At 38.9% G+C, this 21,347-nt stretch overlaps 1 protein-coding gene across 1 annotated transcript; it reads left to right on the top strand.

The window, feature by feature from the left end:
- Window positions 1–1,046: 1,046 nt before the first annotated feature.
- On the top strand, window positions 1,047–20,390 carry DYNLT2B (dynein light chain Tctex-type 2B). The gene is made up of 5 exons (XM_065942684.1): window positions 1,047–1,322; window positions 4,028–4,161; window positions 8,892–8,961; window positions 12,445–12,508; window positions 20,253–20,390. The coding sequence occupies exons 1-5, from the start codon at window positions 1,180–1,182 to the stop codon at window positions 20,298–20,300; spliced, it is 459 nt and encodes a 152-aa protein (XP_065798756.1). The 5' UTR covers window positions 1,047–1,179; the 3' UTR covers window positions 20,301–20,390.
- Window positions 20,391–21,347: the final 957 nt, after the last annotated feature.

Raw genomic sequence — 21,347 nt, 5'->3', positions numbered from 1 at the left:
CCCATTTTGGGACCTTTGGTCAGTATGGTATTGGGGGAACTTCTTCTCTTAGTTTTTGAAGTTGACAGGATAATACAGCTTTCTAAAACAGGACCAGGACTGGTGCACTCATAAGCAGAAAATGCATCCTAAGTCTGCTCCTTCCTGACTTTTGCCCTGGAGCAGCAGTGTGGTGAGGCTGGGGGATCTGTAGGTCGACAGTTATGGATTAAAGCAGGACACTGCAAAAAATTTCTGTAAAGGCTCAGCTAATATTTCAGACTTTGAGAGCCATATGGTTTCTATTTGCAACTGCTTCCTTCTGCCAATACAGCAGAATGCCAATCTACTGGCTGGGCTGTGGTGAAGGAAACTACAGCATTTACTGCAGAACAACAAGCAAGGAGAATGGACAGCTTATGCTCACAATATTCATATTCCCCAATAGCTTTCAGGGCAACATTACGGGTGACAGTCCCAGGGTAATTGATCAGCTCCTGAAACTTCTTCTGACTGGTTCTTGGTGAGGTAACAGGGCAAAGTTACAGGAATCTCAATCATCAAAACCCTGGCTCTAGGCAGTCTATGGCCTAGTGCTTGTGGTCAGCGGTTTCCATCTGGTAAGATCCTGATTTTTGTAAAAACAATTTAAGAACGTGCAACAGAAGGTCACCTATATTCCTCAAGGGAAAAAAAAAATCCCTGTAACTTTTTATAGCTGACCTATTATTTATTATTACTCTCTCTTTAACTCAGAAAGGCCTAGGAGGCGAAAGATTTTTTCACATGTAAAAAGTCAGGAATGCATCAGATCTGTCACTGAAACCGCTACCCCTGCCCTGCTCCAGCTCGGTTTTCCTTGCCGCATACTACCTGTGTATCCCTGGGCCTCTACGGGCCCCAGGCTCTGTGTCACTTCCTAAGATTGCGACGCCTGTGGAAGTGTTTTGCAAATCGGACAAAAAGAGCCCAGTCTTCGCCGAAGTTATTCACACACTTCTGGTCCAGCATCCGATGCGCAGGCGCAGGGGGGAGGGGCGGCGCGAGCACGCTGAGAAGGGCGGGTCCCACGGCGCAGAGCGCGGAGTGCTGCACGCAGGGTCAAAGGCGGCGTTGTCGCCCTGGAGACGGCTTACCAGCTGCCCGCGGCTACCGACTCAGCTTTCTCTGCGGAAAACGCGGAACCAAGAAGCTGAGGCTATGTCGGTTGCCGCCTCCTTCCCTAAGCACACGTCCTTCTCTATGCGCGCGTCCTTTGCTCCAGCGGACGGCTTGCCTGAGACTGAGAACAACGCTGGGGAGCCGGAGAATACCTATATTCTGCGGCCCATTTTCCAGCAAAGGCGGGTAGAAGACGGGTTGTGGCGGAGGCGACCCGCGAGACTCCTGCCGACTCCAGGCAGAGCTTGCCTAATAGCTAGGGTGTCAGGAAGGAGCGCGGTGGCGGGGGGCGGGGTTATGGAGGATGGGGCGGGGCTAGAGGCGGAGGGGCGGGCAGGGGAGGAGCCCGGGTGTTGGCGGAGGAACTTGAGAGGGAGGAAGGGGCGTGACCGGGGAAGGAAGGACTGGGCGGGAGAGATGCGGTGCTGTTCTTCTTGGCCTTCCGGCTGCAGGGAACAGCAGAGGGCCGGACCAGCGATTGCAGGGTTAGCACGCTCGGAGGTAGTCCCTTAGAGTAGTGCAGTAGGGGTAGTTGACTCTAGGAGTTTCAGAAAGTGGACACAGAGGAATTGAGGTGGTTAGATGGCAGAAGACAAACGGCTTGCTTTGAATACCATCCAGTTTTGAGGGTTCACGTGTGCATAAGTGTGTCCAGAATGTGCTTACTCCTCTGCACGAGACCTGTATATGTTCATATTATAGTCTTACCCAAGTAGTATCCAGAGGCTTTTGACCTGCCACCCTGATACCTTCCCGGAATTAAGGCACAAAGTCTTGTGTAGAGGACGGTCAGGGTTGTAGGACTCAATAACTTCATTTTCCCAAGATAAAAAAAAAATTAAGACTTTCCCAAGCCCCTCCTCTGTTACTTGAAATTAAATTCCCAAATCAAGTGCTTGGTGAATACTAGAAGCCAGGAACGTTATTTATAATGTGATAAAAAGATTTCATGTAGCAATTTTCTGGTGGGTAGGGCGTGTGTGTAAAGTTACCTCAGTCATGTCCAAATCTATGCAACCCTATGGACTGTAGCATGCCAGGTTCCTCTGCCCATGGGATTCTCCAGGCAAGAATATTTGAGTGGGTTGCCATGCCCTCCCCCAGGGAATCTTCCTAACCCAGGGATCCAACACAAGTCTCTTAAGTATCCTGCGCTGGCAGGTGAATTCTTCACCACTAGCGCACCTGGTAAGTCCCTGCTGACTTAGAAGGGACATTAAAAAAAATATGCTGTTATCTTGGTTAAACAACAGAGCAAGATTAACACCAAGTATGTATTATGTAGAAATAACACTATGAGATTGTGACTTGCAGAATGCTTTTGACATTTCCTGAGAGTGGAAAGGACTTAAAGGAAAAGCCAGATATAGTATGCTTGTTGATAGGAGAACCACAGTTTGAACAGATCAAATCCTGTAAATTTATCCATGATTCAAAATTTGCCTTTGAGAATAAGCAGCCAAGAGACCAAAGAAAATACTATTAAAAAGTAGTAAGGGGCTACTAGTACTACCAAATACTAAACTGCATTATAAGCTCAAAACAAAACATTCTGGTAACTTGGCACATGATAAACAAATCAACTGAGAGACTATATAGCCCAGAAAAGGAACCTAGTGTTGTAATATGTAATAAATGCAACTAAAATGCTAATAGTATTGTTAGGGTGGCTAAATTAGGGGAGGCATTTTTTTCTCTGTCTTCATTTATTCATTAATTCATTTCTTCAAAAAATATTTATCTACTGTGTGCTGGATGCTGTTCTAGAATTGGGATATAACAATGAACAAAACAGATAAAAAATTCTGCTCTATGGAGCTTGTGTTGTAGTTGGGTTGGACCACAAACAAGATAATTGCATAAGTGAACCATATAGTGTATCAGATAGTAATAAGTACTTGGAAGGGAGATATATAAAGTGATATAGTAGGAGGGTGGTTTGAAGTTTTAGAGAGGGTGGCTAGGGAAAGAGACTTTTGAATAAAGACCTGAAAGAAGTGAAGGAGCTAGGTATCCGTATAAAGAGAGGAACTGAACCTCTTACCGAGGTTAACATCAAGTGCAGAAGCACTGAAGTTTGCATGTCTGGTGTGGTCCAAGAACATACGGAAGGCTGGTGTGACCTGAGTGGAGAGAACTAGGGGCAAAGTAGTAGAAAACAAGGTCAGAGAGTTTGCTAGGGTAGATCTAATGGGACCTTGCAAGTCACAGAATGTAGCTTTTACTCTGAGTGAGGGGGAAAATATTTGGATATTTTAATCAGAGGAGTGTCATAATCTGACACATATTTTAGTAGCACCAGTCTAGGTACTATGTTGAGAACAGGATTTGGGGGCAAAGGCAGACACAGAGACTTGTGAGGAGATCATGGTAATGAGGAAAAGAAACAGTGGTAGCTTGGAGCAGGGCATGGTAGTTGACTGGGAAGTGATTGAATTTTAGGTTATTTTGAAGGTAGAATTGAAAAGATTTGCTCATGAATGGGATGAGAGCTCTGAGAAGGGCAACCACACTGACTCCAGGGTGTTTGGCATGAGCAACTGGAAGAATGGAGTTACCATTGACTGAGATAACCTAGTTTTGGTGAGAAATGATCAGAAGCTCAGTATTGGATGTACTAAATCTGAGTTGCCTCCTAGTCAACTGGATGGAGTCCAGGTGGGAATATGTGGTCTGAAGTGTAGGGGAATGGTCCAGGCTGGAGATATAAGTTTGCAATATGACTTGTTTTCTTAGTTTGTTTTTATTACTTTTATAATAAAAATATGAAAAAGAAGGATCGAATGATTGTAATGATAAAAAACTGGAGGAAGTTGCTCTGTGAAGTTCAACTTTAAGTTTAGGATTTTGGAGTTACCAATTAGATGTTTTGAACTGATTCATTTAGGTTCAGACCCTCTGTGGTTAAAGACTGTATCCATGCTGTACTCAAGGAGGAACTGGCCAATGCTGAATACTCTCCAGAAGAAATGCCTCAGCTCACAAAACGTTTATCAGAAAATATTAAAGATAAATTAAAAGGTAATAGTGATGGTAATTGGAAACGACTTGTTCCCTTCAAAATCCAATTTTACCAATTTATCTCCTTTATTTTTAAACAAGGGACAGAGCTTAGCTGTGGATTCTGTTAAACACAAATTCTTCTTTGGTGTTGGTCTTCCCAATTATTTGGTAAATTTCACTCATGCAGGTTTTTGCATATGGTGAGAAAGAGCAAAGGTGTGAGATACCTAGTTGTACTGAACAACTATCCAAGAAATCCCAGTATGCAGAAAGATCAGAAAGTACAGAGGCTCCTTTCCTCCATAAGTTCTGATATCTGCTGAGATATCAAGTCCTCAGCTTCTTATCATATCCTCCCAGATGGACCTCAGTCCATCTCTCTGGCCGAATCCTTAACCACTTGCCCTACTCAGCTCTCCACTCCTGCCTCACTCTACACGTGCAGGGCTGATCTCATGCTTTTCCTCCTTGTTCTTTGTCTTTCTATCTCTCTTACTCTCTTTTGTTAATAATGTCGTGCCATCTGAAAAGTCCTCTGTCTACCCTTTAAAAACTGTTTATTTTGGCTGTACCTCATGGCTTGTGGAATCTTAGTTCCCCAGCTGGGGATTGAACGCAGGCCATGTCACTGAAAGCCTGGAATCATAACTAGGCCACCAGGAAACTCCCTCAATACCCTTTTTAAAAAATTCTTTTGGAGGGAAGAAATGTCTTTGTAATCATAATACATTTTCATTGTAATAAGCCTGGAAAATATACATAATGTATTTTTTAAAGTTATGTAAAAGCCTGTTAGCCATGATAGATTTTATTTAATACTTTGATATATTTTCTTATTTTTAGTAACATGTCTTAATTTTTAGAAATATAAAAAAATACAAAGAAGAAAATTGCAATTCTATTCCATCATCCAAATTAACTGTTAGTATATTAACATTGTTTTCAGATTTTTAATGAAATTCTGTTAAAATTATTGTAAAAAATACATGCTTGCTATTAAAAGTGTAGAAAGATAATTAGAATTAGAATGATTACTTCAAATGCCTACACCCATGAAGAATTGTTAGTATTACATGAACATCATACCAGACCTCTTTTCTATGTATTCATGCATGCATGCTTAGCTGCTTCAGTCGTGTCTGACTCTTTGTGACCCCATGAACTGTAGCCTGAGGCATCTCTGTCCATGAGATTCTCCAGGCAAGAATATTGGAGTGGGTTGCCGTTTCCTCCTCCAGGATATCTTCCTGACCCAGCTATTGAACCCTGGTCTCCTGCATTGCAGGCATATTCTTTACCCACTGAGCCACCTGGGAAGCCCCTTTTCTATGTATCAGTTCAGTTAAGTCGCTCAGTTGTGTCTGACTCTTTGCGACCCCATGAATCGCAGCATGCCAGGCCTCCCTGTCCATTATCAACTCCCAGAGTTTGCTCAAACTCATGTCCATCGAGTCGGTGATACCATCCAGCCATCTCATCCTCTGTCGTCCCCTTCTCCTCCTGCCCCCAATCCCTCTCAGCATCAGGGGCTTTTCCAATGAGTCAACTCTTCGCATGAGGTGGCCAGAGTATTGGAGTTTCAGCCTCAGCATCAGTCCTTCCAATGAACACCCAGGACTGATCTCCTTTAGGATGGACTGGTTGGATCTCCTTGCAGTCCAAGGGATTCTCAGGAGTCTTCTCCAACACCACAATTCAAAAGCATCAATTCTGTGCTCAGCTTTCTTCACAGTCCAACTCTCACATCCATACATAACCACTGGAAAAACCATAGCCTTGACTAGACAGACCTTTGTTGGCAAAGTAATGTCCCTGCTTTTTAATATGCTATCTAAGTTGGTCGTAACTTTCCTTCCAAGGGGTAAGCGTCTTTTAATTTCATGACTGCAATCACCATCTGCAGTGATTTTGGAGCCCCCCAAAATAAAATCTGCCACTGTTTCCCCATATATTTGCCATGAAGTGATGGGACCGGATGCCATGATCTTAGTTTTCTGAATGTTGAGCTTTAAGCCAACATTTTCACTCTTCTCTTTCACTTTCATCAAGAGGCTCTTTAGTTCTTCCTTTTCTGCCATAAGGGTAGTGTCACCTGCATATCTGAGGTTATTGATATTTCTCCCTGCTCTTGATTCCAGCTTGTGCTTCATCCAGCCCAGCGTTTCTCATGATATACTCTCCATACAAGTTAAATAAGCAGGGTGACAATATACAGCCTTGACATACTCCTTTTCCTATTTCTATGTATATGTATGGATAAATACTTTAAAAGCAATGATACACTATAGACTATTTCCCATAGCATTGTAGCATTTATTCTATATTTATTTTTTTCCCCAATTATTTTTATTAGTTGGAGGCTAATCACTTTACAATATTGTAGTGGTTTTTGCCATACATTGACATGAATCAGCCATGGATTTACATGTGTTCCCCATCCTGAACCCCCCTCCCACCTCCCTATTCTGTATTTAAATAGTCCCTTCACCATGCTGTTTCCATCACTGAGTTCTTTTTTCTGGTTCATTTCTTACCTAAGAAAATTTTGTTGTAAGATTTTTCAGGAAAGGCTCAGAAATGCTTTATTCCCTAGATTCTTTCATGTTTGAGAATGCCTTTAAACCAAAATATATTTTGTATAAATATAATATTTTGAGTTAATTTTTTTGAGAATCTTATAGATAATTGCTTCACTGTCTTCTTGCATTAAATGTTATCATGGAGAAATCCAAGGCCAGTCTGATGTTCTCTGCAGAAAGAATCCTGTCATTAACCTTGATGCTCAATAGCTTTTCTAGAGTATGGTTTGATATTGAGCATTTAACGTCTGTTAATCTGTGGATTTTATTCTTTCCATATTGGAGAAATTTTCTTGTATCTTTTTTTTTCTTTGTACATTTCCAGCTCCATTTGTTAGATTATCTTCTTCAGGACACCAGATATTGATATGTTGAATCACCTCTGTCTACCACATTTATTATCTTTGCTGTAATCTCTTCCTTTTTCTTTGACATATACTTCTGATTATCTTAAGTCAGCAATTCAATATTCATTTGTGTCTGTACTGTCTCTTGCCATTTTTAAGTGATTAGTTCTGCACTGATAGATATGGATATTCAGTTTATTTCCTAGGCCTATACTCTCCCTTTTCATCTTTCTGTTGTTTTGTAATCTGATTGAGTTCTTATTTTATTGAATTTGTAATCTGAGTTCTTATTGAATTTGTAAGCTTATATTATGAATCAGCTGTGAGGAATTTCTCTTTGTTCCTTGGTTTATGTTATCTCCTGGGTTGAGTTTTTTGGCCTTTTAAACAGTAAATTTCTTTTCTTGCTAGTTCTTTGGCATGTTTTTGCTGTTTTCCTTTTCCTTATTACCATTCAGCTTCTTTTCATTTTTGCTCTGATGTGGTATTGGGGTTTTTTTTAGCTTTTTTTTTTTACCCTCCTCCCACTGTATCTAAGCCTATATTATTTTTCCTTCAGAACTATGTTTTAAGCTCTGGGCATTTAATATTCTAGCCACATTTCTAAAGCATGGGTATGAGAAAACGAGGAAGAGGAATGGATAGAGAAGGAGGAAGCTCAGATGAACTGTGTGCAGTGTTTTTAAAAAATAACTTGGACTCTGTCTCCTTCTGAGACTTTGTTAAGTAACATGACTTCAAGTTCATGTCCTTCAATGGAAGGGTACCTGTAAGTGTTCAGATTATTTGCCTAATTTACCATATGATCCTGGGGCTTTTACTTTCATAAAAAAAGAATTGGCTCTGTCTCAATTTTGCCTATTTAACTTTTCCTTTTTAAAAAAATTTTACTGTTTCCATTTTTCTTTGGTCAGAAAAGAGGGACGATAAAGATGCCCATTCAGTTTTCTGTCCCCAAAATTTGGTGTTGGAGAGAATTTTCAGGATTTTGCTGCTTTAACAGTATAGTTTTGGGGGAAGTAGCCAAGTTGTCCTTGGCCATTCCATATACTCCAGAATCTTTTGGTTTCTTTTCTATCTTACTGAACAGCTTGTAGTTTTCTAAAGATCCCACACACTATGTCTTTGCATGTGCTATGCCCCTCCATAGAATGGAGAGACATTGTTCATTTGATAAAATCTCACTCGTCTTTCAGGACCCAGCTCACTTATCACATCCTCCAAGAAGTCTTTTTCTGGTCATTCCATCCCCATTGCCCAGTCAAAGGGAGGAACCCCAGCCTCAGCCCTGTGTTCCTAATGTACCTTGTACATACCACTCTTTGAATTACTACTCTATGGCATTTTCATTTTATTTTCTGTGTTTGCCTTCCCAACTACTATGAGTTCTTTAAGGCAAGAAGGATGTCTTATTTACTTCTGTGTCTCCAGGGCCTAGCTCAGTACCCAACTTAGAGCAAGAGAGAAAGGAAGGAAGCAAAGGCCTATTGAGAGACCGCTGTGGAAGAGAAATGGGTAGAGACAGGAGGAAACGTGTCTCTTCTACCCTCACAACACTTCCAGGAGGAAGGTAGTGATGCTCCCATTTAACAGTTGAGGGAGACTTAAACAGAAAAGTTAAATAACTTGTCTAAAGTTACACGCTTATTAAGCTTACTGTTAGAATTTGTCCTCAAATCTCTCTGACTCCCAGACTTAGAATCATACTCACTAAGTGTATAGACCAAATGCTTGTGTTCGTTATCAGGTAAATTTGTCTTCATTAAGTAATTTTGCCATATATTTGCTTATGTATAACTTTCTTTTTTGTTTTTCTTTCCAGAAATGGGATTTGACCGATATAAAATGGTGGTACAAGTAGTGATTGGAGAACAAAGAGGAGAAGGTGTATTGTGAGTAGTTGGTTTTTCCTTTTGTTTTTATTTTTATAAATTTCTCATTGGGTATTCATCTTCTTGACAATTCAGTAAGATCCTGTCTTTTGAACGGTGTGAGGAAAGGACAGTGTAATCAAATGCATGTGTGAACTGAAGAGATCCTGCTACTGAGCAGTGAGGTTGACAGTCTGGGTAAGTTCCATGGGGTAACTCACTTTTCATAGTATCTGTAGGCTATTAAACCTTTGAGAGTTTATGTATATATGCTCCTAAGATAGTGTAGGATTATGTATATATGTTGCCTTGGTTCTTCCATTCTCCTAAATTAATTTCTTTAAAATTGTCTGAGGGACAGTTTTCATAGCTATTGCTATTGGCCTGGGCTTCTGTCTCTTTTCTTTTTTTTTCCATTTATTTTTATTAGTTGGAGGCTAATTACTTCACAACATTGCAGTGGGTTTTGTCATACATTGGCATGAATCAGCCATGGAGTTACATGTATTCCCCATCCCGATCCCCCCTCCCACCTCCCTCTCCACCCAATTCCTCTGGGTCTTCCCAGTGCACTAGGCCCGCGCACTTGTCTCATACATCCCACCTGGGCTTATCTTGTACATTTTCAGCCACAGTCTTAGAACTGGCCATTTTTCCTAGGAGCTCTGGGTCCTTTTTTTGGGAAATTGTGTAAAGAGACTGCAATTCGAAAGTAAGGATTGTGTTTTGTGCATCATTTACACCTAGCACTTTGCTTATATATAATACTCAGCAAATACTGGTTAAATACATTTTTATATTCATGCTTTCACTTGGTTCTACTCAGCTTAAGTACTGCTTCCTTCATGAAATCTTCTTTGACTTTTTGTCCGCTCTAAGTTCTCTAAACTTCTTCAGAACTTCTACAGATTTAATTCAACTATTGTGCAACTTGGACTTGGAGGCTTGGCCTAGATAGACAATAAAATCCCTTTTAATCCTAAATAACCTATAAATCAGCACCAACAATACATTATCTTATTCTTTTGGTGAGTATTAATTTTTTTTTCACCGAATTAAGTTGAGAATTGTTTGAGGACAAAGCCAGGTTTTACTCATTCTGGACATACGATACTTGCTAAATAAATACTTGTTGATTGATCTGTTAAGTATATTAATTTCATTTCATCCTGTTACAGTTTGGAAATAGGTAGAACTTTTTGGATTTAAGAATGTGTGAAATATTAGGCTGGGGGAGCTATTCTGTGTAAAACTCAGGGAAAAAAGTCTTTTAAAATTGAACGAATATAGTATGATATGTGTATATCTTTCTCTACAGACTTGAAGCTGAACTGCCTAGGTTCAAAGCCAAGCTTTGTCACTTACTATATATTATAAATGACTTTAGACAAATTTGTTAATTTCTCAGTTTCCCTGTTTATTAATGGGTATATTAATAGTACCTGTCTCATAGGATTAAGTAAGTTAATATAAAACACTTAGACCAATGAGGCACAATGTAGTGTTCAATAAATGTTAATGATGAATCATATACATACATTTAATAAAAAATAGAACATTTAAAATTACTTTTAAAAACTTATTATATTGTGAATATCTTTTCATGTTCTTAAAGTTTTTTTTTTGGTAAAAAATCGTTAATGGCTGCACAGAATTTCATTACTAAGAAATACCATAATCTCATTTAGTAATCTAACACTTCTTCATATTTGTTTCCATTTTCAAATAGACTTTTATTTTGACTGACATTTTTTCTTATCCATTAACTGGGGAGAGGAGAATGGCTAATTTTAGAACTTAGAGGTAGCATAGCATCCTGTAGAGATAATACTGGATAGAATTAGTTAGAAGATTGAATTCTAGTTTAGAATTGTCCCTTTCTTCTCTAGGATCCTATACAGTGATCAGTTCAGTCATTCAGTTGTGTCTGACTTTTTGCAACCCCATGGACTGCAGCATGCCAGGCCTCCCTGTCCATCACAAAATCCTGGAGTTTACTCAAACTCATGCCCATTGAGTCGATGATGCCATCCAACCATCTCATCCTCTGTCATCCCCTTCTCCTCCTGCCTTCAATCTTTGCCAGCATCAAGGTCTTTTCCAATGAGTCAGTTCTTTGCATCAGGTAGCCAAAGTATTGGAGTTTCAGCTTCAGCATCAGTCTTTCCAATGAATATTCAGGAATGATTTTCTTTAGAATGGACTGGTTGGATCTCCTTGCAGTCCAAGGGACTCTCAAGAGTCTTCTCCAACACCACAGTTCAAAACCATCAATTCTTCACCACTCACTTTCTTTATAGTCCAACTGTCACATCCATACATGACTACTGGAAAAACCATAGTTTTGACTAGATGGACCTTTGTTGGCAAAGTAATGTCTCTACTTTTTAATATGCTGTCTAGGTTGGTGGTAGCTTTTCTTTCAAGGAGCAAGTGTCTTTTGATTTCATGACTGCAATTACCATCTGCAGTGGTTTTGGAGCCCACTGTTCCACTGTTTCCCCAGCTATTTGCCATGAAGTGATGGGACCGGATGCCATGATCTTAGTTTTCTGAATGTTGAGCTTTAAGCCAACTTTTTCACTCTCCTCTTTCACTTTCATCAAGAAGCTCTTTAGTTCTTCACTTTCTGCCATAAGGGTGGTGTCATCTGCATATCTGAGGTTATTGATATTTCTCCGGGTTCTTGATTCCAGCTTGTGCCTCATCCAGCCCAGCGTTTCTCATGATGTACTCTGCATATAAGTTAAATAAACAGGGTGACAATATACAGCCTTGATGCACACCTTTTCCTATTTGGAACCAGTCTGTTGTTCCATGTCCAGTTCTAACTGTTGCTTCCTGACCTGTATACAGATTTCTCAAGAGGCAGGTCAGGTGGTCTGGTATTCCCCATCTCTTTCAGACTTTTCCACAGTTTTATTGTGATCCACACAGTCAAAGGCTTTTGCATAGTCAATAAAGCATAAATAGATGTTTTCCTGGAACTCTCTTGTTTTTTTATCATCCAGTGGAAGTTGGCAATTTGATCTCTGGTTCCTAGAACAGGTTGGACTAAATAATTTGTTTGGTCGTTTCCAAACCTACTTTCTCATATTATTGTGCAGGAATTGAGCCCATTTTATTAGCCATAAGTCTAAGTATTATTTCCTCTAAAAGCCTGACTGGAAATAATCTTTAACAGAGCTTTCTACCCTGACTACCAAAGACTTCAAGGTATCTACCTCTTCAGCCATTGGGCAACCAGTCAGAGTCTGAGGCTGATAGACCCCTGGGCCTGTTACCTCCAGCTGCGAGCGGCCTCATCTGACTCCAGTCCCTTCTAGTGTACCCAGAATCTTCTGCTATACAAATATGATTTTCTATATGTCATCTCATTCTGTGAAAAGATTTGGAAGCACTGATATGTAAGAATGTATCATGGAAAACTTTTGCTTACGGCAGGTATATGTGGTTCAGATCTTTGTTATATTGTTGATAATTCTCTACTCTTTGACTTTTTAGCATGTCTGCTCGCTGTTTCTGGGATGCTGACACTGACAACTGTACTCACGATGTTTTCATGAATGTAAGTCTATTGGAAACCTTTTTTGCCTTTCTTAAGGACACTTGGGCATTCCAGATCAAATCCCTTAATATTTGTTAATTGTGGGGACACTTTATTTATTTATTTTGGCTTCACAGCATGTGGGATTTTAGTTCCCCAACCAGGGATTAAACCCATGCCTCCTGCATTGGCAGTGTGGAGTCTTAACCACCAAACTGCCAGAGAAGTTCCTGAGGCCACTTTCGTTTTGGATATTTGTCTGAGACGACTTCTAGATAAGACGATTTTACTGTCCATTTGTGTTATTAAAGCAGAAGTCTGTGTGCTGCTTATAGATAAGGACACTTTTATATCTACTGATGATGTAACTCTTCACAAGTTTGAATGTAGAAATCACCTACTACTTATTTGGTGCTAACAGACAGCAGTTTGTTAAGCTGCAAAGAAATTTGGGTGGCAGGGATTCCATGAGCAAAGATGATTTTTCTTTCAGTAATAAAATTAATTACTTTATTTTAAAGCTATTTAGTAAAACTAAGCAAAAGTACAGAGGAATTTTTATAAAGAAGTTTCATTTAAACACTGGGACATGATTGACATGAATGTTTCGTATATTTTAAACACATGTTGTTATTTTATGCTTATTTCCAGAAAGGATCCTGTCTTCTATCCAAATGCTCTCAGGTTGTAAGTTAGTAGAGTCAGACTTAAAGTATAGTAGAGTAGAAGAGAAGAACTAGATTGAGTGAATTGGGAGAGAGGTTCCATTTCTAGTGCTGTAACTTTCTAATTGAATGACTTTAGGTAAGTCATTGAGCTTTTCTCTGATTGTATCAGTAATATTAGAAAGCTATACTAGATATTCCTAAAGACTGGCTGTGGGTGACTAAGAATAATTTGAGGAACTTATTTAAAATACAGGTGCCAGGGCTCTGCTCAATAAATTCTGATCAAATAAGCCAGGGGTTGGATCACGGAATCTTTAAAAAAAGTTCTCCACATGATTATCTTACTGTCAGGTATAGAAGCTGCTGGTGCAGATGATCCTAAGGTACCTTTTAGCTCTAAAATTCTGTGGTCCTACCAAAGTTTTATTTTATGCTCAACTAACCTGGGAATCACAGGATGGACAGTGGGAAAGGGTTAATTGCTCAGTTGTGTCTGACTCATATGGACTGTAGCCCTCCAGGCTTCTCATCCATGGAATTCTCCAGGCAAGAATACTGGAGTGGGTAGCCATTCCCTTCTACAGGGACTCTTCCTGACCTGGGGATCGAACCTTGGAACCCAGGTCTCCTGCATTGCAAGTAGATTCTTTACCGTCTGAGCCACCAGGGCAGTGGGAAGTACTATGGAAATCTTTAAATCTCTCTGGGGGAAGGGTCAAACCCAGGTGGTGGTTTTCCCTGCTCTTTGAAAACTGCATATTTCCCTGAGTCCTTATATGATACAATTCATTCATTCAACAAATAATCCTGAGCTCCTATTATGTGCTTTATATTTTAATGTTTTGATTTTGTTATAATCTGTTATTACATTTAGAAAGTAGAGAAGAAAGTAGGGAATAACTCATAACTCAATTCCTTTATTGCTAGGAATAAAATGGTGAATAAGACAGTCATGCTTTCAGCTGGTCAAGAGCTTATAAACCCATGGAGACTAGACAATACTCATATTAACCAATATGGAATTTAAAATTTTAATTATTAATTATTACTTAGTAAAGATGATCAGGATCTGGATTTAGAATATAGGATTAATGGGGTAAGTGTCTAAATGTCATTTTTGAGAGCCTGGTCTAGGTTGCTGACTTTAGTCTACTCTATCTTTAGTTCACTTTATTGAGTGTTTATTTAGGCTTCATTTTTCAGTGCTTAAAGTATTTTGTTTATTTGGGAGAAAATCCCTGGAAGGGCCAGTAGGAGTTGAGGAAATGAGAGAGGGGAGAGAAAAGCATTTTATTGAACTGATTACTGTGGCTAGCCAGGGCTCAATTCCTGTGAAGAACTCTGGGTGGCTCTGGAAGAACAGTGCCAATCAAAGGTGGGGTCTATAAGACCAATGCCAGTCTACGGATTGTTTGGTATAGGTCTTCAAAAAGATAAGTATATAAATTATGTGTAAGAATTTAGAAACTCTCATGGAATTTGACAGAGTAATTTCATGTTCATTGAATCTAATTAATAAGAAGTTTAGGTTGTATTTGTTTCTTTTTTCATTTCATTTTCTTAGTTAATAATTTTTATTGTATTTTATGAAAGTATCATTCATAAGGGATTGGAAATTAAAATAAACCAAAAATAGTTGCTCCTCACCACAGATAGTACTATTTTATTTTATGTTAGCAATACATATTTTATTGAAGCATGGTTGACTTATAATGTTTCAGATTCACAGCAAGGTGATTCAGTTATACATATACACATATATTGTTTTTTAAATTATTTGACATTATAGGTTATTACAAGATATTGACTATAGTTCCCTGTGCTATACAGCAAACCTTTGTTGCTTGTTGCATATCTATTTATTTAAATTAGGAATCTGACATTCTATTCATACTAAGTCAAACAAGTGGAATCAAATATCATAATTTTTTTAGTTAGGCAAAAATTCATGTTTTCTAAAATATATATATTATACATATTATTTGTATGATATGAAAACTTTTCTACTATGCTTGAGAAAGAACATCAAAAGAAAAAAGGAAATGGAGTAATTGGTAAACATAAACTAAATGAAACGGGAGTGCTGAATATGAAATAGAAAAAGTGAAACAAACTAGATAGAAATAAAGATAATCATATAGTCCAGTTGTTTTTAAACGTGACTGCTCATTAGAAACATATTTGGAGCTCTGGAGAAAGAAAAAGCAATACCTGGGCATTTGTATTTTTTAATAAATTCCAAGATGTTTCTGATATGCATCTGGATTTTAAAAAGTGATTACAGGATATAGAGTGCTATTATTTTCCTGTTGACCAATCATGATACAATGGTATTAAGTGAATAATAGTTACATAAACGCAATAGTAAAAGATGTTTATCAGTTTTTACACTCAGTAGCCAGACAAAAGTTAAAAGCCAGCGTTAATGGCAACATGATTAACCTAACAGTATAAAATAATTACATACAATTTGGGGGGGTCAAGCAGAATGATGTGTTAAGTAGAAGTACATCCATGCACATGTTTTCATCTGCCAAGCAAGTCTATGTCTTTTGATTAGTGCATTTAATCCTATTACCATTTTCTTAACTGTTTCAGGTTTATTTTCTGTAGGTCTTTGCCTTCTCTGTGTTTCCTGCCTAGAGAAGTTCCTTTAGCGTTTGTTGTAAAGTTGGTGGTGCTGAATTCTCTTAACTTTTGCTGGAAAGCTTTTGGTTTCTCCGTCAAATCTGGATGAGAGACTTGCTGGGTAGAGTCTTCTTGGTTGTAGGTTCTTCTCTTTCATCACTTTAAATATATCGTGCCATTCCCTTCTGGCTTGTAGAGTTTTTGCTGAGAAATCAGCTGATAGCCTAATTGGAGTTCCCTTGTATGTTATTTGTCCTTTTTCCTTTGTTGCTTTTATTATTTTGTCTTTGTCTTTAATTTTTGTCAGTTTGATTACTGTGTGTCTTGGTGTGTTCCTCCTTGGGTTTATCCTGCCTGGGACTCTCTGTGCTTTCTGGATCTGGTTGACTATTTCCTTTCCTATGTTATGGAAGTTTTCAGCTATTATCTCTTCGAATATTTTCTCAGGGCCTTTTTCTCTCTCTTCTGCTTCTTGGAGCCCTGTAACATGAATGTTGGTGAGTTTACTGTTGTCCCAGAGGTCTCTTAGACTGTCTTCATTTCTTTTCATTCTTTTTTCTATATTTTGTTCTGTGGCAGTGATTTCCACCATTCTGTCCTCCCAGTAATTTATTTATTCTTCTGCCTCAGTTATTCTGCTGTTGGTTCCTTCTAGTATATTATTCATCTCTGTTTGTTTGTTCTTTAGTTCTTCTAGGTCTTTGGTAAACATTTCTTGCATTTTCTCCATTGTTTTCCTGAGATTCTGGGTCATCTTGACTATCATTATTCTGAATTCTTTTTCTGGAATGTTGCTATGTTCACTTCATTTAGTTGTTTTTCTGGGTTTTGATCTTGTCCCTTCATCTGAGACAAAACTTTCTGCTTTTTCATCCTGATTAACTTTATGTAATGTGGTTTTTGTTTGAACTGCTGTGGGTCTGTGGTTCTTCCTGCTTCTTCTGTCTGCCCTCTGATGGAGGAGGCGAAGAGGTTTGTGTAAGCTCCCTGATGGGAGGGGCTGGCAGTGGGAAAAACTGGGTCTTGCTCTGGTGAGACAGAGCCTTGCTCAGTAAAACTTTAATCCAATTACCTGCTGATGGGTGAGATTGCCCTCCCTCCCTAATAGTTGTTTGGCCTGAGGCAACCCAGCCCTGGTCTGTGGGCTCTATGGTAGAGTTAATGGCTCCAAGAGGGTTTATGCCAAGGGGGACTTTCCTGGCCTGCTGCTTACAGTGCCTCCATCCCTGTGGTGAGCTTCTTCCAACCCTTGCCTCCACAGGAGACCCTCCAACACTAGCAGTCTCCTATGGGGTCACTGCTCCTTTCCTCTGGGTCTTGGTGCACACAGGATCTTGTTTGTGCCTTCCAAGACTGGTGTCTCTGTTTCCCCCAGTCCTGTGGAAGTCCTATAATAAGATGCCACTGACCTTGAGGTCAAATTCCCTGGGGATTCCTAATTCCTTTGTCGGATCTGAAAACTGGTAAGCCTGACTTGGGCTTCAGAACCTTGACAACAATGGGAGAACTTTTTTGGGATTATTGTTCTCCAGTTTGTGAGTCACCTACCTGGTGAGTATGGGATTTGATTTTATAATGATTGTGCCCTTCCTACCATCTAGCTGAGGTAGAAATTGCTAGGCAGTGAGTGTAGGACTCTGAGACCTCAGTCTTGTTTTCATAAATATCTGGCTCCATTAGCATAAAGTTATACCCTTTCTCCCAATTCCTGAAATGTATGCTTGGTGTGATAAATTATCAGCACTCAGATCCAGGGATGGGAAGTAACTAACTTCTGTTCCATATGCCTGAGGGAAAAACAACTGATGATCATTAATCTTAAGCCCATACATCAAAGTCAGTTCAGTGGCTCAGTTGCTCAGTCCTGTCTGACTCTCTGAGACCACAAGAATCGGAGCATGCCAGGCCCCCCTGTCGATCACCAACTCCCAGAGTTTACTCAAATTCATGTCCATCGAGTCGGTGATGCCATCCAATCATCTCATCCTCTGTCATCCCCTTCTCCTCCCGCCTTCAATCTTTGCCAGCACAAGGTCTTTTCCAGTGAGTCAGTTCTTCCCATCAGGTGGCCAAAGTATTGGAGTTTCAGGTTCAGCATCAGTTCTTCCAATGAATATTCAGGACTGATTTCCTTTAGGATGGACTGGTTGGATCTCCTTGCAGTCCAAGAGACTCTCGAGAGTCTTCTCCAACACCACAGTTTAAAAGCATTGATTCTTTGGCATTTAGCTTTCTTTATAGTCCAACTCTCACATCCATACATGACCACTGGAAGAACCATAGCTTTGACTAGATGGACCTTTGTTGGCAAAGTAATGTCTCTACTTTTAAATATGCTGTCTAGGATAGTCATAGTTTTTCTTCCAAGGAGCAAGCGTCTTTTGATTTCATGGCTGCAGTCATCATCTGCAGTGATTTTGGAGCCACTCAAAATAAAGTCTCACACTGTTTCTATTGTTTCCCCATCTATTTGCCATGAAGTGATGCCATGATCTTAGTTTTCTGAATGTTGAGTTTTAAGCCAACTTTTTTACTTTTCTCTTTCACTTTCATCAAGAGGCTCTTTAGTTCTTTTTCACTTTCTGCCATAAGGGTGGTGTCATCTGTATATCTGTGGTTAGTGGTATTTCTCCCAGCAGTCTTGATTCCAGCTTGTGCTTCATTCAGCCCAGCGTTTCCCATGATGTAATTTGCATAGAAGTTAAATAAGCAGGGTGACAATATACTGCTTTGAAGTACTCCTTTCCCAATTTGGAACCAGTCTGTTGTTCTATGTCCAGTTCTAACTGTTGCTTCTTGACCTGCATACAGATTTCTCAGGAGGCAGGTCACGTGGTCTGGTATTCCCATTAAGAATTTTCCACAATTTGCTGTGATCCACACAGTCAAAGGCTTTGGTGTAATCAATAAAGCAGAAATAGATGTTTTTCTGGAATTCTCTTGCTTTTCCTGTAATCCAACAGATGTTGGCAATTAGATATCTGGTTCCTCTGCCTTTTCTAAATCCAGGTTGAACATCTAGAAGTTCATGGTCATGAACTATTGAAGTCTGACTTGGAGAATTTTGAGCATTACTTTGCTAGCGTGTGAGATGAGTGCAATTGTGTGGTAGTTTGAACATTCTTTGGCATTGCTCTGAAAACTGACCGTGTCCAGTCCTGTGGCCACTGCTGAGTTTTCCAAACTTGCTGGCATATTGAGTGCAGCACTTTAACAGCATCATCTTTTAGGATTTGAAATAACTCAACTGGAATTCTATCACCTCCACTAGCTTTGTTTGTTGTGAAACACAACTGATGATTATTAATCTTAAGTCCATAGATCTGATGCATTGTAAAATGACCAGGGGGCATGAAAAATGGTAGCAAATTAATCCAAGGATCAAGAGAAGCCATAAAGATGTTAAGCATCTTGACCTTTAAGGACAGGAGCCAACCAAAAATGTACAGATTAAGGATATAAATACTGCTGTAATTCCCACCTTTGGGTGACTCTCTACCCCCTCTCAGTGTCTGTGCTAAGAGCTTTGTACTTTCCTTCTCTTTAATAAATCCTGTTTGCTTGCTACCCTGAGTGTTTGCATGTCCATGAAGTTCATTCTTCAGCTCCAGAAATAAGAACTGATTCCCATTTCATCTCTACAGCTTCTTCTTTGTTTTTGATGTGGGGTACCTTTTTTTCGGTGGGTTCCAGTGTCCTCCTGTCTATGGTTGTTCAGCAGTTAGGTGCCAGATAGCATTATTTTAGAACACAATAATCCCACCGAAGGAGCCAGGAAATTGGGCTAACTGAAGAATTTGCTTTTAGTTAATAATCACGTACTTGAACTCATATTTTCTTGCATCATTGCCAGGCTGGAGGTGAGACTAATGGGTTAGGAGGTACTGAGGCATGTTGAACACCTCTAATAAGTACCTAAAACGTGTTTTAACAAATTTATTAGGATATGAAGCACATTTTGAGATTCTGAGCTAAAACGTGGACAAATATATTTTATCAATTAAGAACAAACAACCAGACATCATTTGTCCTTATCCAGAATTTATGACAAGGTGCTGTATTTTCATTATCTGTGATACTATAATATGCTTGGATTTGGTAATGTATATACTTTAAGAAACTAAAGCATTTTAATTATATTATTTCTTTGATAAATCAGGAAAAATGGGAATACTTATTTTAAGAATAAACATTACATAAAGTACATTAGCTTGCATTATGTTTCTTCATTCAGAAACTCTATTAACCATCCTACCCTTTTAGTTAGCAACTTTGTAGCTATCCTGAGGCAAGAAAATCTATAGCTATACTCTGGAAAATCTGTTTCTTGAAGAAAGGAGTCTTCATGATTGAAAACTGGTAAAGATCTGAGATGATGTTAATTTCACATCTGTTCTGTCCTTTGGTACCTACTGAAATACTAATAGTGGATTCGTGTTTGCTTTCTGTTTTTTTTTTTTTTTTTTTAGGACAGTTTGTTCTGTGTTGTAGCGGCATTTGGCTGTTTCTACTATTGAATCTTTGAAAGCTGGAAAAAGATACGACTATGAAGAAATATGAACTTTTTTACATTGTTAAATATCTTGACAAAATAAAGTGGACAGTTTGGCAACTGAGTCTGTTGAGTTTTAGGTCTTATTTTAATGTTTCAATTTCATTATAACATGTTACTACATTTAGAAGGTATAGGAAAAAGTAGGAACAATCCATAATGCAGTTGTTTAAACATAACCAGTGTTTTTTTACTTACAGGGTTAAAAACATCATATATACAGTTTTGTAACCTGTTTTTTCACTTATAATGTCGTGTACAATTTTTATATCATTTTGTTTGATTATAATTTTCATTAGCCTACATTAATAGTTGTGATTCCATTAGGCTATACACCATTGGTTATTTTTGCCATGTCCTTATTGTGGGATTGATTATTTATAATTTTTCACTATAACTAACTCTGAGATCAGCTTACTTGTGCGTAAAGTTTTTTTCCTGCATTTTAAATTATTGCCTTTATCTTTCACCTAGTATTTTTACTCAACTCTTGCCACTCTACACTTTCCACAGCTTGTTAGTTTAAACCTGTATTTGTTTTATCCAGGGTTTGCCCAGTGTCACGATTGAAGAGTTTCTAGGCTGTATATGAAATTAGCTTCCCTTAAGACTCTCAGAAGTTATGATGGTACTATCCCAACTTCCACTGTCTTTGTAGTAATCTTCCTCTTACATGTCTTCTCCAGCTAACTGTCCTTATTTCAAGCACCTTAGTCTATCTGCCCTGTTCAAATAACTATTTGATACTCAAAAGGGAAGTGTCACAATATAAATCCTTTATTTTCCCCTGTAGCTCCTCAGCAGCTGCTTACCCACCATATTTCTTCTCAGCCGCTTTCAAGATCAGCATGTAAACAAAAATAAGTAAATACATGGAAAAGTTCTTTTACATACTTATTCTGTAACATTGGCTATTTACTTGCCTTGTTGAAAGTTAAAGTGTTAGTCACTCAGTCCTGACCACTGTGCGACCCCATGGAGTGTAGCCAACCAGGCTCCTCTGTCCATGGAA

Source organism: Muntiacus reevesi, chromosome 8, assembly GCF_963930625.1.
Source record: "Muntiacus reevesi chromosome 8, mMunRee1.1, whole genome shotgun sequence".
NCBI classification, from domain to species: domain Eukaryota; kingdom Metazoa; phylum Chordata; class Mammalia; order Artiodactyla; family Cervidae; genus Muntiacus; species Muntiacus reevesi.
Note: the sequence above shows the minus strand (reverse complement) of the source record. Positions and strands in the feature narration are given on the sequence as shown.

What these genes read in the sequence shown, in the direction of transcription:
- DYNLT2B (XM_065942684.1), top strand. Translation starts at nt 1,180, where the DNA reads ATGTCGGTTGCCGCCTCCTTCCCTAAGCACACGTCCTTCTCTATGCGC. An exon ending in CAAAGAGGAGAAGGTGTATT is followed by an intron (nt 8,962 to 12,444) that starts GTGAGTAGTTGG and finishes TTGACTTTTTAG; the next exon opens with CATGTCTGCTCGCTGTTTCT. An exon ending in CTCACGATGTTTTCATGAAT is followed by an intron (nt 12,509 to 20,252) that starts GTAAGTCTATTG and finishes TTTTTTTTTTAG; the next exon opens with GACAGTTTGTTCTGTGTTGT.